Below are 22,626 nucleotides of genomic sequence, written 5' to 3'. Positions count from 1 at the left end.
AGACCACAGGGCCCCAACATTTCTCCCTTTCTACTTGCCCATTTCTCTGAGGGTTGCAGCTGGTGGTCCTGCTTGTGGCAATACCTCTTCATTCATGAAAGAGGACCATTAGGAATATAGCTGGGGAAGCCGAATAGAGTGAAAAGACTGTACGGGGCCTTCATGACTGTGGCAGCCGTCATGTCAGAGTAGGGGATAGCAAACGGAAAACTGGAGTGCTCATCAATAACATTGTGGTCTGTGGAGAACAGGGGTCCTTCGAAATCGACACTCAGGCGGGCGGCCTTATCAACTGCGTTCTGTCTAGCCAGTAGAAGTGTGGTTTGCACGTCGCACAGACCTGGCAGCTTTTACTCATTGGCCTGATCTCTTCAATGGAGTACGGCAGGTTGCAGGTTTTGACGAAGAGGAAGAACCTCGGGGTGGCAGAGATCATTGTGAAGGGCTTGTAAGCGGTCAGTGTGTACGCTGGCACAGTTCCAGTGAGATAGGGCATCAGAAGGCTCAATGAGTTTCCTGGGCTGTTGAAGGATATCATAATTGTAGACTGGGGTTCAAATCTCGCACTGTCTGTAAGGAGTTTGTACGTTCTCCCCGTATCTGTGTGGGTTTCCCAGGGGGCTACAGTTTCCTCCCACCGTACAAAACATACTGGGGGTTGTAGGTTAATTGGATGCAGTTGGGCAGCATGAGCTCGTGGGCGGAAGAGCCAGAAGGGCCTGTTACTGTGCTGTATGTCTAATTTAATTTTTTTGATTTGAAAAAAAACTATGGTCCATACCTCAATGAAGGGCTTTGCTTTATAAAGTACATCGTTTGACCTGCTGAGTTTCTCAAGCATCGTGATTATATTTCAACCAGATAATCCACATTGGTGAAGTGGTCAGGGATAAATATTGCGGAGAACTTTCCCGTTTCTCTTCAGTGTGGAATGGATGGTCTGTTGCAGGGAGTGCAGAGACAATGTTACTTTCAAAGCTCAACTGAAAGGGGGTTTCTCTGCCTGGATATCTTGGAGTGTGATGCTCAGTTGTGGTCACCGTGCTGCAGGAAAGAGGTTGTCAAGCTAGAGAGAGTGCAGAGAAGATTAACCAGGACTTGAGGCTCTGAGCTACAAGGAGAGGTTGAGCAGGCTGGGGCTTTAGAAGATTAACCAGGACTTGAGGCTCTGAGCTACAGGGAGAGGTTGAGCAGGCTGGGGCTTTATGTCTTGGGACTCAGGAGAATGTGGAATGATCTCATAGAAGTGTCCAAAATCATGAGATGAATTGGTCAGGAGTCTTTTGCCCTGAGTAAGACAATCAGTGACCAGAGGACATAGGTTTAAGGCAGTGGTTTTCAAGCTATTTCTTTCCACTCACATACCACTTTAAGTAATCCCTCTACCATAGGTTCTCAGGGATTAGAATCAGGATTGAACAAGTCGTGAAATGCGGTGTTTTGCGGCACCGTCATAGTGTAAACATTTACATTATAACCATCTTACAACGTTAGTATAAAAAATAAAAATAATAGAGCTGTGTCTTTGGCTCATTGATCATTCAGGAATCTGATGGCAGCGGGGAAGAAGCTGTCCTTGTGCCGCTGAGTGCTCGTCTTCAGGCTCTTGAACCTTTTCCCCAATGGTAGCAGAGTGAAGAGGGTATGGCCTGGATGGTGGAGGTCTTTGAGGATAGAGGCTGCTTTGTTAAGACCCCTCCTCGTGTCGATGTCCTCAGTTGAGTGAAGACCGGTCCCTGTGATGTCACCGGCCGAGTTAACAACCCTCTGGAGTTCTTCTATTTTCTCATAGCATCGAAGAGGCCCATTCAATCCATCAGGTCTTTACGAGCTCACGGACCAATCCCATCAATCTACTTCCCCTAGTTCTTCCCTGTAACCTGCTCCTTCTCTTCGGTTCATCAACACCCCCGTGACTCTTCAGCACCAATCAATACTGGGCCAATCCTCAGTGGCCAATTCACCTGAAGCATCTGAAGGAAACTCATGTGGCCTCGGTGAGAATGTGTGAACTCCACACAGAGAGAGTCCAAGGTCAGGATCAAACCCAGGTCCCTGGAGCTGTGCTACTACCCTGCCTCAACTTGACCTGAACATTTAGTTTAGGAATCAAGGAGATTTGTAGCACGGACACCAAGTGGTCTACCCAAGTTGGTCCCAGTTACCTGCACTTGACATTCATCCCTCTAAACCTTTCCTCTTCATGCAGTTATAAACATAATGCCAGAGAAACTCAGCAGGTAAAACAGAGTTCTATATATTGCAAGATAAAGATACGGTTAATGGCATGGCTAGTATAGAGGTTAACACAATGCAGTTACAGCGCCAACAATCAGGACTGAGGTTCAAATCCCACACTGTCTGTAAGTTTATACTGTCCCCCCATGTCTGCATAGATTCTGAAATATAAGTGCAGCATCACTTAACGCCATGACTTGGTGTTTAACAATATCATGAAAGAAAGGTTTTTTTAAAGTCTAGTGGTTCTTGAGCGAAAGCTCCTAGAACATATGCCCAATGGAGGGAAAGTAAATAGTTCCTGGTTAGGGCGCGTCTTTAATGATATTCCTCGCCCTGTCCAAATACCGTCCCCGAGAGATAGATTCGATAGGAGGAGATTGCCTTCCGGCGATCCGTTGGGCCGTTTATACTCCCCACTGGAGGCCTTCCTGTCTTGTGCAGAACAACTCCCGTACCGTGCCGAAATACTGTATGTCAGCCCGCTCTCAATAGAACACCTGGAGAAATGCAACAGCACTCTGGGGCGGAGGTGTAACCTCCTCACAGGTCTCAAAAAATAAAGACGTTGTTGTGCCTTTTTGATCAACGTTGACGAATTCAAAGACCATCAGAGATATGGACCCCCCCCCCCCCCCACCTCCCAGGAATATGAAGCTCTGTAACAACTCCACATAAAGCTGCACCGACAAAGTATGGCTTAGTGGATTAATAAGATAGTAATTCGGAATATCATCTTCATGTCTCCTTGAAGATGACGTTTTGGAAATACTAAAACCTAGCAAGTGTCATCTATACTCCCTCAGCCTCCTCCATTCCAAATAACCCAGCCTCTTTAGCCTCTCCATATAATCCAAACAGTATTTATTACAAAATATAATTCCCACAAATATGAGTGCAATAAATATTAAACAGAAGAGCCTTAACAGCATGAGACATAGGAGCATAACCAGGTCAATCAGCCCATCGAGACTGCCCTACCATTCAATCATGCCCTTTGATTCAGAATTGCAACTATGAAAACATTTAAGAGAAATTTTTGCAAGGGGCATAACCTCACCTGTTGTTCCTTGCCCTGACCTTAATTTTCCTTCACTTCTCCTGTACATCGGAAGAACAGAGATGTTGTACATTGTCTGGGCATTGAGCCGTCGGAGAACGGAGCTGGTCAAGTGAGCTGGGACCTTGGTCAAGAAGGATCTTCCCCCGGCGGCAGGCTTGTAACTGAGTCGATAGTTCACCACATTGCCCGGCGCAGGTTTCCAGTGCACCCTGAGCGAGTTGGTGGTTTCGTCTGTGACGGTCAACGCCTTACCCTCCGGTGTGGCTGCAGAACCATGGAAGGAAACAATAGTTTTATGTCATACTTGGCAATTTTCAGGAAAGCAATCCCAGGCTAATTCTGAAGTTCAGCACAGACGAGAAAGGCCTGTTTCAGGACTGTAGTATTCTACAGTTTTATGAAACCATTAGAAATGGGTGGCACCATTAGTGTAGCGGTGAGGGCTGTTAGAGTGACCGTGACCGGGGTTCGAACTCCACACCATCTATAAGGAGTTTGTACATTCTGCCCGTGTCTGCGTGGGTTTTCCCTGATGGTGCCGGTTTCCTCCCACACTTCAAAACGTACCGGGGGTGTAGGCAATTGGGGTGTAAAAGGGCCTGTTACCATGTTGCATGTTTACATTTAAGAAAAATAAATGAATTTATGAAAGTCAAAAACTGCAGATACTACAAAACCAGAAATAAAAATGGGAAATGATGAAGAGCTCAGCTGATTGGGCAGTATCAGTGGTCGGAGAAACAGAGCTGGTTTTAGGTCAAAGCTCTTTCAACCAAGAGTTTCATTTTCTTTTGCATTTTAATTTAATTTAGACAAGCAGCACAGTAACAGGCCATTTTGGTCCACGAGTTCATGTCACCCAATTGCCACCCGATTAACCCACACCCCTGGTATATTTTTGAATGGTGGGAGGAAATTGGACCCCTTGGAGAAACCCCATGCAGACATGGGGAAAACGTCCAAACTCCTTACAGACTGCGCGGGATTCAAAGGCCGGTCCCAATTGCTGGCTCTGTAAAGGAAATGGGTCAATGACAAGTTTTCTCAAGCAAAATATTTCAGTAACAATTGGGTCTAGAGCAGTGATTTTCAACCTTCCCTTCCCACTCACATACTCCTTTGGAATTATGAAACCGTGCACATAATGAATCAATTAGATGTGATTAAAACAGTGGTTTGCAAACCTTCTTCTTTCCACCCACATCCCACCTTAAGCAATCCATTACATCACAGAGCACCGATGGCATAGTGAATGCTTTAAGTGATATGTGAGTGGAAATAAAAAGGTTGAGGACCACTGAGATGGACAGCCAGATTTCTTGTTCCAGGATAAAAATGGTACTCCCCGACTTATGGCCATAATTGGGACCGAAGGATCAGTCGTATCTCGAAATGGACCCAAGTTGGAATTTTGCCCGTGCGCGTGGAGTACCGAAGTCTTAAAGCAAACTTTTTAATCAAATGTTGTATTTGACAAAGTATAACAGGGATACAGGGCATGTAAGAGCCGAAATGTGCGTGCGTACTTTGATAGTCGGCATCCCGGGGTCCATAGGCTGGGCCCGGCCATCTAGATTCCTGCGTGCATGCTCGAGTCTTCGGTTGGCTCATGTCTGGTGGGTTTGCACATTTGAGTTCAGTTGGTGCATGCGCCAGAGTTGAGCGCCCTGAAGATATTGAGTTTGCACCCTTAACTCTGCCGCATGAGCCAACCGAAGACTCGCCCTTGCGCGCAGGAATCAAGATGGCTGTGCCCATCCCCAGGACCCCAGGACACCAACTAACAAGGTAAGTGCATACATTTTGGCTCCTACATGCCCTGTATCCCTGTTATAGTTTGTCAAATACAACTAAACCATGTAAATTTTATATTTTTATCTTTTTAAAAAATTTTGGTCATATGTGCAGATGGACGTAAGTCACATAGGTCATAAATCGGGAATCCATGTATTATAGGACATGAATTCAAGGTGAGGGTGGGAAAGAATTGTTTCTCACTGTATTAGATTTTTTATGAGAAATAAATAAGTTTAAAACTGAAAATCTGGAAGGTTAAGAGGCATGGGATCAGTGGAACCTTGGTGGTCTGGATAACAAAATTGCCTTGCAGGAAGAAGACAGAGGGTAGTGGTGGAAGGGAAGTTCTCTGCATGGAGGGTCAGTGACCAATGAAGAGCCGCAAGGATCAGTTCTCGGTCCCTTGCTTGCCGTGATCTTTATAAATGATCTGGACTTCATTAATAGGGGGATTGTGTATAAGAGTAGAGAAGTCACGTTGCAGCTTTATAAGTCTCTGGTGAGACCACATTTGGAGTATTGTGTCCAGTTCTGGTCGCCTCATTACAGGAAGGATGTGGAGGCTGTGGAGAGGATGCAGAGGAGATTTCCCAGGATGTTGCCTGGATTAGAGGTCATGTCTTATGAAGCAAGGTTGGCAAGGCTGGGACTTTTCTCTTTGGAGGGTAGAAGGACGAGAGGGGACTTGATGGAGTCTGCAAAATTATGAGAGGTGGGACAGCCAATACCTGTTTCCTAGGGTGGGATTAACAACCACTAGAGGACATGTGTATCAGATTAAGGGAGGGAACTTTACACAGAGAGTTGTGGCCAGGATTGATAGTGGAGGCTGAAACATTAGGGACCTTTAAAAGACTATTAGATGGGTTCATGGATGAAAGGAAAGTAGAGGGTTATAGGTTATATGGTTTGACACAACATGGAGGGCAGAATGGCCTGTACTGTGCTGTCATGTTTTAACATTTAATAAAATTGTAAACATCAATCACCCTGCCGTGGAATAAAAAGCTTCATGCATTCAGCATGGCTGCCGTACCATCAGTGATCTCCTCTCCTTCAAGTGGATCTCCTTCACCAGAGCTGTAACCAGCGTGGACAAGGATCTTGTATCTGGTTTCTGGCTGCAGATTGTCCAGGACTGTATTTGTGGTGTACCCAGGGACCAACTTCTCTCCCCTATCATTGCCAAAGAGTGATGTCCAGGTGACGCGGTAGCTCTGTATGCTCCCAGGAGCCGGTGACCATGAAGCATCGATGGAGGTCGGCGTGATATTGTCTGTCACGAGGTCGCGAGGGGAGCCATGATCTGGGCAATGAAGAGATTGGTGCAAAGTTAGAATCGTCATTGTCATATCGAGATCTGAAAAACTAGACACTTTCCTTATTCCAATATATCCTAAAAGCATGAGCTACAATATATCTGAATTTCAATCTCTTTAATCCAATAAATCCACCTCTGTGGCAGTCACTTTTATGTAGCTTTAATTCATTGATAAAACAGGTAAACATTTTGCATGGCTTCACATTAAGACTTTCATAATCATGAATAACAAAGAATTTACTGTATAATAGAGATGTAAAATGTATATAAAGAATCTTTTAAAGAGATAGATAAACTTTAAAGAGATACAAAAATGTACTTCAAGAGATGCAAATTCACAGAAAAGTTTCTCGTGCTCACGCTTCCTTCACATCTGGTCAAATAATGAGCAAGTCGTTAGTCTGGGCAAATAGTTCTCTTAAAGAGATGGGCACAAAATTAACTAAGTGTTTTTAAAAAAAAACACGCTTTAACCTTTACAAGCTGGCCTCCACAACTGCCTCTGGCAACTGTGTCAGATTATGTTATATTTTATATTGTATATAGATAGGATTTAAAGGAGATAAATTGTGGCAGGTTTTTTTAGTGTAGGTCACATACAAACACTTCAAAACAGACCTCATTTAAAATCCTGGAGCTCTGCTCAAGCCAAACAGTCCAGTATCTGAGTGCCTTTGCAAATACTTTGAAAAATGCCTATTAGGACTTCACAAGTAGGTGCTAATTGGACATGTTGTGGAGTAATGGAGTGTTGTTTTGGAAAGGAACAGGTGAAAGAACTCAGAAGGTTAGGTCCAGAGCCACAGTTGGCTGTTCTAAGAGGGTCATGTGGTTTTATCTGAGACAGAGAGGGAGAGAATTCAGTTCTACAGTTCAGCAGCAGGAGCTGGGACTGGAACAGGACAAGCTGACAACTTGTGGACAAACCCCATTTTGAAGACGGGCTGTGAGTTCTTAGTTCAGCCCAGTCGGTCAAAGCCCTTGTGGTCCACACAAGAGGAGAAGGCTGGCTGGATAATGTTTCACTTTAAATAAGGGAAACAAAAAGGAAAACTGTGGTGACCTGAAATAAAGAGGTTATCATTTGGAAAACCCTAATGGGGCAAGTTTCTTCAGCAAGACACTGATGTGGCTAATCGGAAGGAATCAGTTTGTGTTCAACTAGCAACAAATCTCTCTGAAAACCGATGAGAACCTTCCTGAGCAGGAACCATTTACCTTTCACCCAGCAAAGCCTGGTGAAGATTCATAAATGTTAAATTCTGTGCACAGTATAAGAATTACCTGATACCGGTGAACCTGGAGGAGTGAGAAGTGAGATTGGACTGTGAATTAAAGAACTTTCCTGAACATGTACACATTACATACACATGTTCTTAGAATTGGAAGGGGGTTAAGTTAAGTTCATAGTAATAAGTTAAAGCTTGATCCTGTTTTCATGTATAAAGATAATGAAAGGTAACTTTTGTGTAAGTAACCATTTGTCTTGGTGAATTTCTATTGCTGCTGGGTTTTGTGGTCTTCTCGGCACATAACAGGATGTATTAAAAGGAGAGATTGATAGTTTATGGGTTATGGGGAGAAGGCCAGGCAGTGGGAAATAGATCAGCTCATGATTAAATAGCGGGGCAGAATTGATGAGCTGAATAGCAATATTTGTTATGGTTTTATGGCCTATTGGGGGTCCACTCCATCTATCTGGCAAGCATCTTTCACAAGAGTCCACATCAAGGCTGCTGTCAGTCATTGAAGAAATCAACAGTGAGGCTTCTATTGATAGAATGTCCAATGGAAGAGTGGTCTAGCTTTCAGTGTCATGTCGGGGACACTTGAGTCCCGGAAGATAAAGTGTTGTTCCTCCAATTTATGAGAGGTCTGGACCTGGTAGTACAAGAGGTCATGGACCGGCAGGTCAATGTGGCAGTGGGGTGTGAAATTGAAATGGCTGGCCACTGGGAGGTCCTCGCTGTTGCAGCAGACACAGGGAAAGTGCATAATGCAGTGATTCCCCCAATCTGCATCCAGTCTTACCGCTGTAGAGGAGGTTATAACCAGAGCATTGGATGTAGCAGACAACCCCTGCTGATTCACGAGTGCAGTGTTGCTTCACTTGGAAGGACTGTCTTGGACCTCAACTGGTGGTGAGCGAGGTGGTGGGAGTGCAAGTAGAGCAGCTCTTGCAGTCACAAGTGCAGGTACTAGGGGATTTGATTTAAGGGAAGGGATGAGTGGAAGAGGAAGCTCGAGACTGTATTTATCCATTACATTACTTATGTGAGGTTCATTTAGGAGCTGATAACAGAGGTGAAGCAACTGCCCTTGAATCTGATGGTGCTTTACCTCAGGCAATTCCAATGGAGGGAGGGAGAAGAATGAATCAGAATTTATTGTCATGAACAAGTCATGAAGTGAGTTGTTTTACAGCAGCGTCACAGGGCGAACGTTCATATAAAACACCTTACAGCAATAAATAAAAATGGTGGATGGAAAGTCAAAGTGAGACAATGTCTGTGGTTTGTTGACCATTCAGGAATCTGATGGCAGCGGGGAAGAAGTTGTCCTTGTTCCGCTGAGTGCTCGTCTTTAGACTCTGATATCTTATTCCTGATGGTCGCATAGTGAAGAGGGCATGGCCTGGGTGGTGGGGGTCCTTGAGGATAGAGGCTGCTTTTTTAATATGCTGCCTCTCGTAGATGTCCTCGATGGAGAGAAGTCTGGTTCCCATGATGTCACAAGCCGAATTAACAACCCCCTGGGATTTTTTTTTCTTGACCTGAGAGTTGGCGCCTCCGTACCAGACCAGTGAATGCTCTCCACGGACCACCTGCGAGAATCTTTGGTGATGTACCGAATCTCCTCAAACACCTCACAAAGTCTAGCCGCTGGCGGGCCTGCTCCGTGATTGCTCTGGCGTGGAGGCTCCATGGTGTGGCCAGTGTGGGATGAGCGTTTCAACTCTGTGGCTGCTTTCCTGAGGCAGGAGGAAGCATCGATGGTGAGGAGGAGGTGGGTGTGGTGGGGGAGGTGAGGGGAGCAGTGTTTGTGTGATAGTCTGAGCTGTAGTCGTAACTCTCATGAGAAACTGGATTGATTGACCATAGTAAAAATGAGATGGGTAAAACAGTGAGATGATCAGACTTTTCTTCAGCCCTCAAATCCCAAGAATGATCAGTACTTTTTAAAATGACTAACGAGAGAGAAACCTTTAAATTTATGAAGAATTTTGGTCGATTAAATAATCCGAAACAGTTTCCACTAACCAGGACGGTGGCCAGAAGATTGGCCAAAGCTGCAGGAGAGGTGAGATGAGGCATTTCTTTCTCTCATCGACTCGTAATGAAGGAGCAGCAAAGAGCGGAAATTATTTCGATGAAAATTACTTCTGTGAATTGTGTAATGTCTTGACATATTATTTGGCCAAGATGCCTTTTTTTGTAATGTTTTTATTAAGCAAGAACTATCGCAATTTTATTCCCTCAAAGCAGCAGTTGAATCATGTTTGGAACACGGAACGAGACAGGGTTTTGCTCTCCAATATTTCTGATGTTTTCATGTGCAGTGATTTCTATGCTCGGTTCTGCCCAACCTGTTCAAGGTTCAGAGCAACCTTTAGGATTCTGTCATCCTGGGAACACAAATTAATCCATCCGACGCTACCTTTCCCCATTACTCAATGTAACAGCATCCCACACACCACTGAATTCAAATTAATCAGTCTTCAAGACGTAGAGTGTGGAACTGGGGCCTGGCAACTCAATCATCAAGAAGTTGGCCATTTGACCTGTCGAGTCCGCCTCGCCATTCCATCATGAGCTGATCCATTTTTCCACTCAGAACCCACTCCCTTGCCTTCTCTCCGTAACCCTTCATACCCTGATCAGTCAAATTAGCCTTAAATTCACCCAACAACCTGGTCCCCACCGCCAACCGTGGTTGCAAATTCCAGAAGTTCACCGCTCTCTGGCTAAAGAAATTCCTCCTCGTCTCTGTTTGAAACGGGCGCCCTTCAATCCTGCAGTGCCCTCTTGTCCTCGACTTTCCCACCATGGGAAACCACATTGCCACATCTACTCTGTCCAGGCCGTTTAGCATTCAAGCTGCTTCTGTGAGCAAACCCGTGTCTACTGATCCCATCTCATTCTCTCAACCTTCCCACCAATTCTCCCCTGACTCTAGCCATCACCCACACAGCAGGCGCAACCTCCAGCGCCCAATAAATCTGCCAACCCACACGTCTTGGGGGGGGGGAGGGGGCCAAAAAGCCCCAGAGTAAAGCCCACAGAAAAAACGTGCAACCTCCACGCAGACCCCCACATCAGCGGTCTTCCTTGTGACCAAGCCCAAAACACTGCTTACGCTTTACTTTCTATAGAGAAGGGCTCAGGCCAGAAACATTGCTTGCCCTTTACTGCATATGGATGCTTTATAATCTACAGAGTTTCTCTAACATGTTTATATTTTCTACCCAAACCAATCTCTATGACAGTTGGATAAAATCTTGCAATAAAATAATCCACCTTCCTGTGAAAATGGAAATGGTTATTCTCTTGTTATTATACAGCAACTTCTAATTCCTTTGACGTTATACTGAAGGAGCATTTCTCAGCTAAGTCATTTTGTTTGCCTCTCCTGTTACATTCTCAGTTAAATATATCGTCTGGCGCATGTTAGCAAACAGCAATTTACATTGTTGCTCAGTGATCACTAAGAATCAACTGCCCCTGTTAGTTCCCTCTCTCATATTCCCAAAGCACTCGCCCCCACCCCCCACCGCCACGCTTGTGGTTCCGAGAAAACGCCTCTTTATCGCCCGTGCATTTCATTTGCCTGCGATGAGAAAAACGCAGCGATATTGGGATAATCCCAGTGATCCATTTACCCCAACTTGTCTACGTCGCCCATGATATCTATCGACGCTACTCCCATTTGTCGGCAATCATCAACACCTCTCCAAACCACATGCTTGCCCAAAGGCCTTTCAGCCGTTGATGGTGGAAGTGAGAAGAGAAAGATCTGTGTCATTGATACAGGATGGGAGTAATGAGAAACCCAGAGGTTTCACCCCACTACAGGAAGGATATCAATGTTGGAAGGGATGCAGAAGAGATTCGCCAGGATGCGGCTGCAACTGGCGGGCTGAAGGTATAGGGAGAGGTTCGACAGGCTGGATCTTTAGGCCGAGTGACATGGGTTAGTGCAGCAGTTGGTGTAGCCCAGTGGTTCTCAATCTTCTTCTTTCCACTCACATCCCACTTTAAATAATCCCTCTGCCGTTGGTGCTCTGTGATTAGTAAGGGATTGCTTAAGGTGGGATGTGAGTGGAAAGAAAAAGGTTTGAAAACCACAATTTTAATCGTCCCTCATTGACTCGTCATGTGCACGGTTTCAGAACTCCAAAGAAAATGGGCCAATGACCATTTTTCTCCAGCAAAATATTTCAGTAACAATTGGGTCAAGAGCAGTGATTCTCAACCTTCCCTTCCCACCCACATTCCACTTTAAGCAATCCTTTACTAATCACAGAGCACCGATGGCCTAGGGATTACTTAAGGTGGGATGTGAGTGGAAAGAACAAGGTTGAGAACCACTGGCTTTACAACACCAGCGATCCAGGCTTGAAGCCAGTGTTGTCTGAAAGGAGTTTGTAGGTTCTTCCCGTATCTGCGTGAGTTGCTTCCTGTTTCCTCCAATCCCTCAAAGTGGTAGGATAATTGGGTGGGACGGGTTTCATGGGCTAGAAGGTCCTTGTACTGTGCTACATCATCTCAAGAGCAGCCATTCTCAACCTTTTCTTTGGTTATGTTTCCCCCTGATAGGCCCCCTTCCAGGTGAAGCAGTCAAGCTTAGTTGGTTTCTTCCGTACTTCTCTCTCCCACCGACTACATCAAACATTTTACAATTTCAGGCCATTGGCTCATTTGCTGTGGGGAGGGGGCTCCTTTCACCCCCACTGAGAAGGCTTCCCTAGTGTGTTGGAAGATTAGGGATGGCTTTATACAAAACCAGGAGTGATGTGCATAAAGCGGATTCTCAGGGTTATTTCCCAGCATACCTGATTTTGGAACTTGAGGGTTCACGATGAGAGGGGGAGAAATTTCAGAGGGACCTGAGATGCAACATTTCCACTCAGTACCTGGAACAAGATACTAAAGGATACTGTACAAACAATTACAATGTTCAAAAGGTATTTGGACCAATAATGGCAGGTGGGACCTCAGTCAGTGTGGATCGGAAACAATGTCTTCTCCTCACTGACGCTCAACCCAGGAGTGCTTCAAGGATGCGTGCTTAGCCCACTGCTCTACTTCCTCCACACACAGCACAATTCCAATGCTATCTACAAATTTGCTGATGACGCCATGATCGTTGGCAGAATCACAGACGGCAATGAGGAAGCGTACAGGAGGGAGATAGATCAGCTGGTAGAGTGGTGTCACACCAACAACCTTGCGCTCAATGTTAGAAAAACTAAGGAACTGATTGTGGACTTCAGGAAGGGGAAATCAGTCCTCATCGAGGGGTCAACTGTGGAATAGGTTAATAATTTCAGAGATGTTGTCACCCCGGAAGTTGAAGACCTATCCTGGGGCCTCCATGTCGATGCAATCATGAAGAAGGTTGGCCAGCTGCTATTCACCATGAGAAGTTTAAGGAGATTCAGTACATCACCAAACACTCTTGCAAATTTCTACAGGTGTACCGTGGAGAGCATTCTGACTGGTTGCATCACCGCCTGGTCGGGAGGCACCAATGCACAGAACAGGAAACGGCTACAGAGAGTTGTGAACTCAACTAGCACCATCAGTCTTCACTCCATTGAAGATATCTACAAAAGCCATTGTCTTAAGAAATCATTCTCTATCCTCTAGGATCTCCACCACCCAGGCCATGCCCTCTTCTCACTGCTACCATCAGGAAGGAGGAGGAAGAGCCTGAAGACAAACAGCCAACAGTACAAAAACAGCTTCTTCCCCCTCCACCATCAGATTTCTGAATGGACAAGGAACCAGAGACACTTCCTCTCTGATCACATTTCTTTTTAAATAGTGCATTTACAGAAATGTAATTTATAGCCATTTTTGCACCTGTAAAGGACAAAACTGCCGCAAAATAACAAATTCATCGACGCACGTTCAGGGAAATAACCCTGATTCCCATTCTGAAGTCCGGGCAAATGGGACCAACCTAGAATTCCAAATTGGCCAGCACGCATGAGGTGGGTCTTTTCTGTGCTGCAGGAATCCATGACACGATGGTGAGCTGAGAGTGTACTTCCACGTTCCACGAGACTGTGACTGAAATCCTACAATACAGCAGCCTCAAGCATTTTTCACTGGACCGTTAAACGTTAGCAAAACCCATTTGTATTCTGGCTGCAGTCGATGAGCAGTGCAATTCTGTGCAAAGTTTCATGTAATTTCTAATCCTGCACAAAAAAGGTATTAATTTTAAAAGGCATTTCTGTCCATGCCAACATGTCTGAGGCAGGATGGGAGGTGATCTGGTTTGTGAATTATTGCTCCAGGATTTATCTCAAAAAAAATGGCCTGCTGACTGATTTTTGACTATTTGACGAAAGAAGCGCTCAAGATGGATTTCAGTTGCAGATAAAATGTTACAAGCCCTGAGGACCCTAAAACCCAGGAGCAATAGATATTCACCACAACAAATGGTTACTTAAACAAAAGTTACTTTTAATTATCTGTAAACATGAAAATAGAATCGCACTTTAACTTATCTCTATTGACTTACTTAACCTAACTTAACCCCCTTCTAATTCTAAGCGCACATGTATATAATGTGAGTAAGTTCAGAAAAGTTCTTTGGTTCACAGTCCAATCTCACTTCTCACTCCTCCAAGTTCACCGGTATCAGGCAATTCTTAAACTGGGCACAGAATTTAACATTTATAAAGTTCACCAGGCTTCGGTTCTTTAAAGGTAAATGGTTACCGCTCAGGAAGGTTCTTGTTGGTTTTCAGAGAGAGATTTGTTGTTCCTTTTTAATCAGCTACTTCAGTGTCTTGCTGACAAAACTTGCCCCTTCAGGGTTCTCCAGATGATAACCTCTTTCTTTCAGGTCACCACAGAGTTCTTTTTGTTTCACTTATTCCAAATGAAACATTAGACAGCCAGTCCTCTCCTCTTACATGAACCACAAGGGCTTTGACCAGGCCGTCTTCCAAAATGAGCTATTCTACAAGCTTGCGAGCTTGTACAGTTCCAGTCCCAGCTACTGTCTGCTGGCTGTAACACTGTACAAGTAACCTGTGTGTGTGTCTCTCTCCCTCACACACAAACACACACACACACACACACACGCACACACACACACACACACACACACACACAGAAAGCCTGTTTACTCTCTCTGCTTGCAAACCACATGACCCTCTTTCAACAGCAAGCTCTCCTCCAGACAATATGTGGCTCCAACAAGCTCTTTCATCTATTGCCTTTTGTAAACACCAATCCATTCGTGAAGTCTCTTGAGTACTCTTCAAAGCTCTTGCAAAAGATCTGAGGCCCCGATATGTCTAGGATTGGGCATAGCTCCAGTATTTCAAATAAGATATGTTTTAAAATGTTTGTATGCAACTTACTCTAACAAATCTTTCCCAATTTATTTCCCAAAAACATATCTATATACTCTCTCACAATAATATGGTTCGCCTTGAAATTCAATCTCATATGGATGGTTCTTATTTCATTCTGAAAAGTTATTGAAAATTGATGTAACCTTCAGTCAAACCACAAAGCAACTATTTTCATTCACAGAGTTGTACAGCAGAGAGACAGGGGCTCCAGTCCACCAAATCCACACTGGCCACCATCCTGTCAACCTTCAAGAGCATCCTGGCCAGCTGCATCACTGTGCGGTACAGTGACTGTGCAGCATTGGATCGGAGGGCAATCCACAGGACCATAAGAGCGGCAGAGTGGATCACCTCCTCCCACCATCTAGGGGGCTGACCAGGAACATTGTCAGGCACACAACATCAGTGAGAACCCCTGCCACCCCGGCACACAGCATCCCATTGGGAAAGAGCCAGCGGGCAGCAGGACTGCTGAACAACTGATGAACTACTCATACAAATCTTCTGTGACTCTACTATTTTTTTGGACAATAATATTTATTTATTATAAAATAGGCATTGTGCATATGTATGGTTTGTCTGTTTATGTGTTATGTCTGTATGTGTGTTTGCAGTGTTTTGCACCGAGGACCGGAGAACATTGTTTTGTACAATCGGATGACAAATGAACTTGAATCGCTCATTTACGCCGATTGAAATTTTACAGGAGGCACGATGACAGGCCATTTCAGTCCATGCCGGACAATTTACACCTCCACCCCAGGTACATTTTTTTGAAGTGTTGGAAGAAACCAGAGGCCCCCAGGAAAAACCCACACAAACACAAAGAGAACACACAAACTCTTCATGGACAGCATGGGATTCAATCCCCAGTCCTGATCCCTGACTCTGTAAAGGCGTTGCCAACCGTGCCACCCATTATTCACATTCTCTCCACACTCCCCTTTAATCTCTCCAAAGCCTCTACACACTCCAAGTGCATGACAATTTACGGCTGTCAGTAACTGAGATGGAAGCTACAGCTTATTGAACAAAAAGTTGCCAAAGCACTTGAGTGAGTAAATGTTTATCATTTATATTGTAAACCTCATAAATCACCTCAGGTGGAAGGATGTAATGGCTGTGGTCTGTGACTGAACATTCAAGCGATAAGCATCTACACTTACATGGGGCAGAAGCTCAAAGTTGATATGGTTCCCTTTGGTTCGGAGATCACCCTGTGATTAATCCCAATTAAAACTGTTCTCTGAGATATTCACCACGTGAGGTTCTGGTCACCCAGCTACAGGAAGGATCTTCATAAGTTGGAAGAAGTGCAAAGGAGATTAAACAGGATTTTTCCAGGATTCGTGGGCTTGAGTTACAGGGAGAGGTTGATGAGGTTGGGTCTTTATGCCCTGGAGTGAGGAAGGCTGAGGGGGGTGAAGTTTATAAAATCACGGATAAAGTGAATGCTCGCAGTCTTTTACCCAAACTGGAGGGCATAGGTTTAAGGTGAGGGGGGAGAGATTTAATCAGGACCCAGAGGGCAGCCCATATCTGCCAAAGGAAGCTGTAGCAGTGGCCACAATCACGACGTGAGGAAGACATTTGGACAGACATGTGGATAGTGAGGGTTGAGAAGAATATAGACCAAATGGGCAAAACCCAATGTGATTGCCATAGACTGGGTTACCGTGGGAGACAGATTTAACACCAATGGCAAAAGTGAAAGGAGAAGAATTGCTTTTGTGAAATGAATGACTACGATTTGGAATGAATTTTTTGATATACAAATAGGTGAAGAAATTTCTTTAGCCAGAGGTGGTGAATCTGTGGAATCGGTTGTGGAGGCCAAGTCTTTGGGTGAATTGAAGGGAGCGATTGACAGTTTCTTGTTTAGCCAGGGCAGCAAAGGTTATGGGGAGAAGGACACACAGTGGGGCTGAGTGGGGAAAATGGATCAGCTCAAGATTAAATGGCGGGGAAGACTCAATGGGCTGAATGGTCTATGTCTACTCCTATGCCACCATTAAGAACCTCTACGGGGAGCGCTGCCATCGGAGAGCAGCAGCAATCATCAGGGATCCGCACCACCCAGCACACGCTCTGTTCTCGCTGCTGCCATCAGGAAAGAGGTGTCGGTGTCTCAAGACTCGCACCCACCAGGTTCAGGAACAGCTGCTCCCCCTCCACCATCAGACTCCTCAACGAGAAACTCAATCAGGGACTCATTTAAGGACTCGTACTTGTGCACTTTATTGATTTTCTTTGCTCTCCCTAGATTGCACAGTTTGTTTACCTTTCTTTATTTGTTTACATGCATACATTGAGTCAGATATTTTTTGCAATGCCAATGTGGTAATTCTGACTTTCCCCACAGGAAAAATAATCTCAAAGTTGTATGTTTTTAACTTTAAATTTAGACATACTTCACGGTAATGGGCCATTTCGACTCATGAGCTCGTGCCGCCAAATTACACCCAATTAACCTGCAGCCCAGTACATTTTGAATAGTGGGAGGAAACCAGAGGCCACCCCTGGGAAAACCTATGCAGACACGGGGAGAACGTACAAACTCCTAACAGACAGTGTGGGATTCGAAACCCAGACCCGACTGCTGGGGCTGCAACAGCGTTGCACTAACCGCGGCGCCAACCCCTGCCGCACCTGATGATGTCATGTATGTATTTGGCAATAGATCTGAAATGTCTTATGGTCATCTCAGGAATTTCCAGCATTTTAATTATTCCCTTCCACTGATCCTTGGCCAGGATCGGAAGCTCTGAAGTTGTTCTCTTCTGAGTATATGTTAAAGCAGTGGTTCTCAGCCTTTTTCTTTCCGCTCAAATACCACTTTAAGTCATCCCTATGCCAATAGATGCTCTGCGATTAGTAAGGGGTTGCTTAAGATGGGATGTGGTGGAAATAAAAAGTTTAAAAACCACTGTTTTAATCGTACCTCATTGACTTGTTATGTGCAGGGTTTCATACCTCCAAAGGAAATGGGCCAATGACAATTTTTCTCAGTAAGAGGTGGGTCTAGAGCAGTGGTTCTCAACCTTCCCTTCCCACTCACATCCCACCTTACTAATCACAGAGCACTAATGGCAGAGGGATGACTTAAAGTGAGATGTGAGTGGAAAGAAAATGGTTGAGAACCACTAGGTTACAGGATAAACCTGAGTACAATCCATCAGTAATGCTCCCTCAATGGATTCACAAAGAAAGTACAGGAGTTGGGATGTTTTAGTAAAGTTTCACAAGACATTGGTGAGGCCAAATATGCAGTTTTGGTCACCTAACTACAGGAAAGATATCAATAAGATAGAAAGAGTCCAGAGAAGATTTACTAGGATGTTGAGCAAATGAGTTACAAGGAAAGGTTAAACAGGTTAGGAGTTTAACCTAGGAGTTAGGAGTTTAACAGGCGGCATGGTTGGTGTAGCGATGAGTGCAAACTTTTACATCAATTGGAACCAGGGTTCGAATCCCGTGCTGCCTGTAAAGAGTTTGTACGTTCTTCCCGTGTCTGCATGTCAGCTTTATCCACTGAGTTTTGGTGAGATGCAAAACCAGAGGAGATGGGTTAAGGGTGAAAGGGGAAGAGTTTAAAGGGAATATTAGGGGGAACAACTTCAGCCAGGCAGCGGCAGGAGTGAACTGCCAGCTGTATTGATAAATGCAGGCTCAATTTTGACATTTAAGGAAAATTTGGGGAGATGAATGAATGGGAGAGGCATGGAGGGATATTGTCCTAGTGCAGGTCAATGGGACTAGTCAGTAAAGTGGTTCAGCACAGACTAGTAGGGCTGAAGGGCCAGTTTCATTGCTATGGTTTTAACTCAAGTTCTGATTTTAATTTATCAACCCATTACCAACATTCAAGGGGAAGGAGGAGGAGGAGAATGGTGGGGGAGGATAACGTGGGAGGTCCAGCTTAATCCCCATCCGCTCTCGTGCTCTGCTACATAGATTGCAGGATCGGAAGAAGAATCCCATAAAGCTATCTCCCTGGAGTCAACATCTGCCACAAAGAGAGAAAGAGGAACAGGGTTGGGAGGGCAGGGGGAGACTCTTGTTGTGGGGTCTCGACCTTCGAGCTTCCCTCTGAGTGAGTGAGCCCACTCGACCCACAGGGACAGTGCATTTTCCTGAGGCGAGTCATCACCAACGTCCCCGTCATTTCAGACAGGAACAAAAGCGAGAGAAATCTGGAAAATCTTAGCTCGGCATCTGCCATTGGAAGGATGGGAATGGCAGCTGTGGGTAGGTGGTATTGTGGAGTGGGGGTGTGGGGGAAGGGGGGTATAGGAAATGAGATCAGGATTGTGAATAACCAGGATGGGAGCCAAAACTTTTAAACATAATATCCTAGACCAAGTACAGCAAGCAAATGTTCAGTCGATCTCCCATCCCTGGTCAATATGTTAACCCTCAAAGATGCACCTTCCATCACTCCCAAACAGCAATAAAACTCGTCACGAGAAAATCCATTTGCTAAAGGGTTTAGTCTCCACTCTCATAGAACATTAGTGTTCTTGGTGAAGTATTTTGTCCGCTGAGCTCGCCAAGCATTGTAATTCCACCCCCCCCCCTCCACCCGGCACTTTTTAATTAGAGCTCTGAACAACTTCCACTCCTGCCGCTCACTGCTGTGCCCTCCCTCCCTTCTCCACCTATTACCTCCTGCCTTTGAGTCCTTGCCCCTCACCCCCTACCGTTCTATTCAGGGGCCTGCCAACATTTATCCACACCTTGACGAAGGGCTCAAGCCCAAAACGTTGGTCATGTATCTATCTTTGTTCCATAGATTGCTTGACCTGCTGGATTTCTCCAGCGTTGTGTTTCACTCCGCTGCAAAGCAGTTACAATTTCTGAGAGTTTGCGTTCAACTCATCAATCTTGGCAAGATCGTGGAAAGTAACTGCCCTCTCTGCATACCCTCGTAACGAGACCGGAGGGAGTCATTTCATCCAGGAAAATAGAAAACGCACAAAGCACAACTGCCAAGTGGTTGGGTGGACCTTAAGGCAGAGATGGATACGGCATCACAGGGTATGGGGAAAAAGCCATGCAGTGGAGCCGAATGGGAAAATGGATCACGATTGAGTGGCGGGGCAGACTCAATGGGCTGAATAGAGTGAAACACAAAAGTCTACGGATGCCGTGATTGCAGTAAAAGTACCGAAATGCTGGAGGAACTTAGCAGGTCTTGCAGCGTCTGTAGGAGGTAAAGATGCAATAACATGGGAACATAAGAAATAGGAGCAGGAACTGGCCATGAGCCCCGTCGTGTCTGTTCTGCCATTCATGGCTGATCTCTTTCTTTGGCTTGGCTTCGCGGACGAAGATTTAAGGAGGGGGTAAATGTCCACGTCAGCTGCAGGCTCATTTGTGGCTGACAAGTCCGATGCGGGACAGGCAGACACGGTTGCAGCGGTTGCAGGGGAAAATTGGTTGGTTGGGGTTGGGTGTTGGGTTTTTCCTCCTTTGTCTTTTGTCAGTGAGGTGGGCTCTGCGGTCTTCTTCAAAGGAGGTTGCTGCCCACCGAACTGTGAGGCGCCAAGATGCACGGTTTGAGGCGAGATCAGCCCACTGGCGGTGGTCAATGTGGCAGGCACCAAGAGATTTCTTTAGGCAGTCCTTGTACCTTTTCTTCGGTGCACCTCTGTCACGGTGGCCAGTGGAGAGCTCACCATATAACACGATCTTGGAAAGGCGATGGTCCTCCATTCTGGAGACGTGACCCACCCAGCGCAGCTGGACCTTCAGCAGCGTGGACTCGATGCTGTCGACCTCTGCCATCTCGAGTACTTCGATGTCGGTGATGAAGTCATTCCAATGAATGTTGAGGATGGAGCGGAGTCAGTGCTGATGGAAGCATTCTAGGAGCCGTAGGTGATGCCAGTAGAGGACCCATGATTCGGAGCCGAACAGGAGCGTGGGTATGACAACAGCTCTGTACACGCTGATCTTTGTGTGTTTCTTCAGGTGGTTGTTTTTCCAGACTTTTTTGTGTAGTCTTCCAAAGGCACTATTTGCCTTGGCGAGTCTGTTGTCTATCTCATTGTCGATCCTTGCATCTGATGAAATGGTGCAGCCGAGATAGGTAAACTGGTTGACCGTTTTGAGTTTTGTGTGCCCGATGGAGATGTAGGGGGGCTGGTAGTCATGGTGGGGAGATGGCTGATGGAGGACCTCAGTTTTCTTCTGGCTGACTTCCAGGCCAAACATTTTGGCAGTTTCCGCAAAACAGGACGTCAAGCGCTGAAGAGCTGGCTATGAATGGGCAACTAAGGCGGCATCGTCTGCATGATTGGCTCATCTCCACCTACCTGCCTTTTCCCCCTCTATTACTGGTGTTTCGGGCCTGAGCCCTTGAGTAATAAAGCAGACAGGTGCCCGAGTTTGGGGGGGAAGGAAAGAAAAAGCTGAGGTGGGGGGAATGGAGGTGCATGGACCAACAGGCACAAGCTGATCATTGGACATGGATTGGAGGCCAGGAGAGAGGAAAGGTGAGAACTGATCGGCACTGGGGCAGTTGGGGGGGTTGGGGGGAGGTTGGATTGGTGGGGATGTGGCTCTGTGAATGCAGAGCTGGGGGAAACAAGACAGAGAGAGATAGAATGGGAGGACAGGCCTGAATCGCCTATTTCTGCTCCATCACCTTCCCAGTTTTCACCTCAGTTGAAATGTGCGATATCTTTTCATCACAGTCACTTCGAGCTGAGATTCCAGCTCCTGAGATTGCCCTGGGCCCCATTAGCAGTGCAGTTTAATCACTGCACCCATTGGTTAAGGAAAATCAGTCGGAATCTTTAATTTTTTTAAAAATTAAATTTCAACATACAACAGAATAGCAGGTTGTGGAAAACCACTGTCGTGCCGGCTCCCTCCCGAGACCAATCCTACCCATTGGCCTTTGCATGTTCCCCATTCCACCCTGTCTTGATCAGTCAATGAGGCTGATGGTTGTTCCAGTCTTTCTGCCTGATAGCTTCACAACTCCAGCCTTATGGGATTAATGATGGTACATCACAGACCAAAGGAACATAGAACATTACACCACAAAACACAGGCCCTTCAGCCCTTCTCAGCTGTGCTGATCATTTTGTCTCGTCCCAGTGACCTGCACCCAGTCTATACCCCTCCCATCCATGTACCTGTCCAAACTTTTCTTAAATGTTAAAGTTGAGCCCACATTCACCTCTACAGTTGGCAACTCCCACCACTCTGTGCAGAAATTCCACTGAATGTTCCCACCAAACTTCTCCCCTTTCCCCCTTAGCCAAGTCCTCTGGTTTATACCCCCAAAGAAAAAGCCTTTCAACATTTACTCTGTCTGTACCCTGATGCACCATCAATAACTTCAAAGACTAGAAGTTGTAGAGAAACTTCTAGTTTTATGGTCTTAATAGAACACTAACTTCCCTTCCTCCATCGACTCCATCTCCATCTCCCGCTGCTAAGAAAAGTGAAATGTTTACAGAGAACATTAGGGGGATCTTCTTCACATAAGCTGCTTTCAGGTGCTCGGACGCAGATAATGCGCCGGCAGACGCAGCTGGGGGAGTGCAGCTGGGACGTTCAGGTGGCCGCGGAGAAGATGCCTTTCTGTCACCTGAGCGT

The 22,626-nt window shown here is 45.7% G+C and overlaps 1 protein-coding gene across 2 annotated transcripts in view; it reads right to left on the bottom strand.

Annotated features, from left to right (window-relative positions):
* The window catches only part of col12a1a (collagen, type XII, alpha 1a), a 363,032-nt gene that overhangs the window by 263,938 nt on the left and 76,468 nt on the right, over nucleotides 1–22,626 (bottom strand). For both annotated transcript variants that reach the window (XM_069930690.1, XM_069930692.1), the window contains exons 13-14: nucleotides 6,135–6,404; nucleotides 3,299–3,565 (exon numbers count right to left, since the gene is read on the bottom strand). In XM_069930690.1, coding sequence (XP_069786791.1) covers nucleotides 3,299–3,565; nucleotides 6,135–6,404 — 537 coding nt within the window. The remainder of the gene's footprint in view (nucleotides 1–3,298; nucleotides 3,566–6,134; nucleotides 6,405–22,626) is intronic.

Source organism: Narcine bancroftii, chromosome 4, assembly GCF_036971445.1.
Source record: "Narcine bancroftii isolate sNarBan1 chromosome 4, sNarBan1.hap1, whole genome shotgun sequence".
NCBI lineage: Eukaryota > Metazoa > Chordata > Chondrichthyes > Torpediniformes > Narcinidae > Narcine > Narcine bancroftii.
This window is presented reverse-complemented; position numbering and strand designations above follow the sequence as displayed.